Raw genomic sequence first — 2,881 nt, forward strand, 5'->3', positions numbered from 1 at the left:
AGGGAGGACATTCACTGTAGGGAGGAGGTCAGTGCAAGGAGGTGGTCAGTGTAGGGAGGTGGTCAGTGCAGGCAGAGGGTCAGTTCAGGGAGGACATTCACTGTAGGGATGGGGTCAGTGCAGGGAGGTGGTCTGTGTAGGGAAGGGGTCAGTGCAGGGACAAGGTCAGGGTATAGAGGGGGTCAGTGGAGGGAGGAGGTTCAGCATGGGGGGGTTCAGTGCAGGGAGGTGGTCAGTGCAGGGAGGGTTCAGTGTAAGGAGCAGCTAAAAACAGTTCTCCTATAGTTACTGACAATGAGGCCCTTCTGCAGAGAAGGGGGGAAAAACACCAAAAAGCCCAACTCAGAATTAGGATTCCGTCAGATTCTAAACCAGCAGTTCCACAGACAGCACCGCTGTGCAGCCCCAGATAAAAACGTCTCTGTATAAGAAATGCTCAATGCTGTGATGATCCGTTATCCAGAAACAATTGTCAACCTCTCCCAGTCCCACAGAAATGCTCGGTTATCAGGACTGAGCGTGGGCTGTTCAAACTCAAAACACGCATCTACCAGAAACAGAGGGCGTTTTGATTACTCCCAAGGACAGACAGGGAGGCCACCATTTTTTCTGGGGTACTTTGCTGTCTTAAGGGGAGGGAGGGAGAGAGGGAGAAGGGGGGGGGAGAAGGAAGGAGGGAGGCAAGGAGCCAAGAAGGAAGGGCAGGAGGGAAGGAGGGAGAGAAGGAGGGAGGGAAGAGAGCAGGAGAAAGGACTGATAGTCTGATGAATGCTCCAGGCCGAGTCTTCCAAAAAGGCCTAGATTTATTAAACTATCCATTCTGTCATTATATCTGATGTAAACACTGCCTAGCCAAAACCACCTGCCACCTGTGTTATTCACTTATTCTGATGAAAAAAAAAAAAAAATAAATCAAAAAGTACATCCTAAGTTGGCAATGTAGGGCACAGAGGAGAGAGAACACTGCTTTACACAACAATCAACAAATTAAAAAATAAATAAAAACAAGAAAAGAAACATTTCCCTCTGTCCTCTCGTGGAGGCTCAGGGGGTTGACACCAAACACAGACAAATCAAGACCCACAGACCGTTGACACACACAGTAGGAAGCGAATTTATTTCTCTGGTTTATTGGGCAAGAGTCCAGTCTGAGGAGCATTAAATAAGAGAAACGGTCAAGAGGGGACCTGTCCCCTTAAAGAGGGGACAGAGGAAGCTTGTGATACACACTTTGGGGTGGTTTACAAAAAAAAAAAAAGCAAAGGACTCAGAGACAGGTGAAGGGCAGGGGAGTGACCCCACAGAATGAGAACCCACAGAGAGGAAAATACTGACCTGTATTTTCCACCCCACAGGACCCCCAAACTTTCCCTTAAAAAGGCAAGTTGAACAGCTTTCTCTAAAACTGCACAGCCCGTGAGAACATAAGGATGGAATTCTGTGTTCTTTGCAGCCACACGTCAGAAGTCATCACCTGGATGTGAAAATGCCAGGGGCTTCTGGGATCCCTCGGCAATCCCGTCAGCTGTGGGGGGAGCGGGGGGGGGGTACTGGCAGAATATTCCCAGTGACCCAAATGGGGTGGTTTCCCAACAGCCATCCCTCCCTACACACCGACTGCCCTAACCAGTCTTATCGTATTGCACGGGGGACTCAAATACTTCAAGCCTTTTTGGACCAAGGTGGTCACTAAGTGAAAGCATTTTCCCTTCAAAAATTAAAAAGTAGTTCTCACTGTTGGAAAATAACTATCCAGCTTCTCTAGACCATGGGGCACAGCGCATAATAATTTCACCCACCCCCAAGGTAAAACTATCCGGGAATAATAATAATTATTATTAATTTAATTAATTGCACCCACGGTATTGAATTCAAACAAAGAACTCAGGAATTCTTCACTGTAATGCAACCTGAAACAACCCTGTCTGTACCAAGAAAGCTGGATGAACACAATATAATAACAACACTTCCAAGAAACAAGCTGACTCTCACCCACCCCGCCCTCCCCTTAAGAAAAAGCCAGGACAACTGTCAGGATCAAATATACAAAAACAAGCCACCTCAATGCCCCTAAGTGACTGTTTCAAAGACTGTGCCTACAAAGTACTAATTTCCACAAGGGAGAGAAAGATTCGTTCACGGCATGGTGCCAAAAATATAACACGTTCAACACTTTTGGCGGGTTTTTTTTTTTTTTTGCATTTGTATAAGTGCTTACATTATATGTTCATTATTCACACTTTTCCCCCCAAACATAAAACATGTCTCTCTTTTCAAGAAGGGCATTTTGGCAAAATTTATCTCTTCCAATGTTTCCAGAAGCAAGGTTCCTGCTCCCGTTCCAACGTAAACAGGACCACATTTCATGAATGACCCCGCGGTGGTGGTGGTGCTGCTGGGGAATGGCCGGTTCTAGGGGAAGACCTAGAACCTTCTTGGGTTTATTTTCTGAATTCTCTCTGATGGAGGACTGGAATGGTGAATTACACGGGATGTCCTAAGTTGAAACAACATCCCTCCAGGCCTTGGCGCTGTGGGAGAACTCAGAGTTTGCAATCTCCAAGAGGGTCCCCAGAGAGATGGCCCAAAAGCAGGGGAAGGATAGAAGGCAAAGTTGTTGTCTTTCTTCTTGCACTTCTTTCTTTCTTCCCCCAATTTTTTCCTCTTGGTTTCAATGACCACGGATGTTCTTTGAAGTTCAACACCAAGCCAGCCAGGTGGATATTTACAGCAGGGCATCCAAACGGCTACCCTGCGACCACTCCTAAGACAAGATGTTTCTACCCTACAGGAAGGCGCCATCCCTAATACCAAAGAAGCCACCGCTGACGCCATCCCCCAGTGGGAACACCTGCTCCTGGTCCAAGCCCCACTCACCCTC

General features: G+C 47.2%; 1 protein-coding gene across 1 annotated transcript in view; it reads right to left on the minus strand.

The window, feature by feature from the left end:
- Positions 1-1,090: 1,090 nt before the first annotated feature.
- The window catches only part of ZBED1 (zinc finger BED-type containing 1), a 3,919-nt gene continuing 2,128 nt past the window's right edge, over positions 1,091-2,881 (minus strand). The window contains exon 2 of the mRNA XM_012807141.2: positions 1,091-2,877. Within this exon, the coding sequence (XP_012662595.1) occupies positions 2,786-2,877 (92 nt within the window). The 3' untranslated portion in view covers positions 1,091-2,785. The remainder of the gene's footprint in view (positions 2,878-2,881) is intronic.

The sequence above is a fragment of the Otolemur garnettii genome, unplaced genomic scaffold, assembly GCF_000181295.1.
Source record: "Otolemur garnettii isolate 467f Iridium unplaced genomic scaffold, OtoGar3 scaffold00065, whole genome shotgun sequence".
Taxonomy (NCBI): Eukaryota; Metazoa; Chordata; class Mammalia; order Primates; family Galagidae; genus Otolemur; species Otolemur garnettii.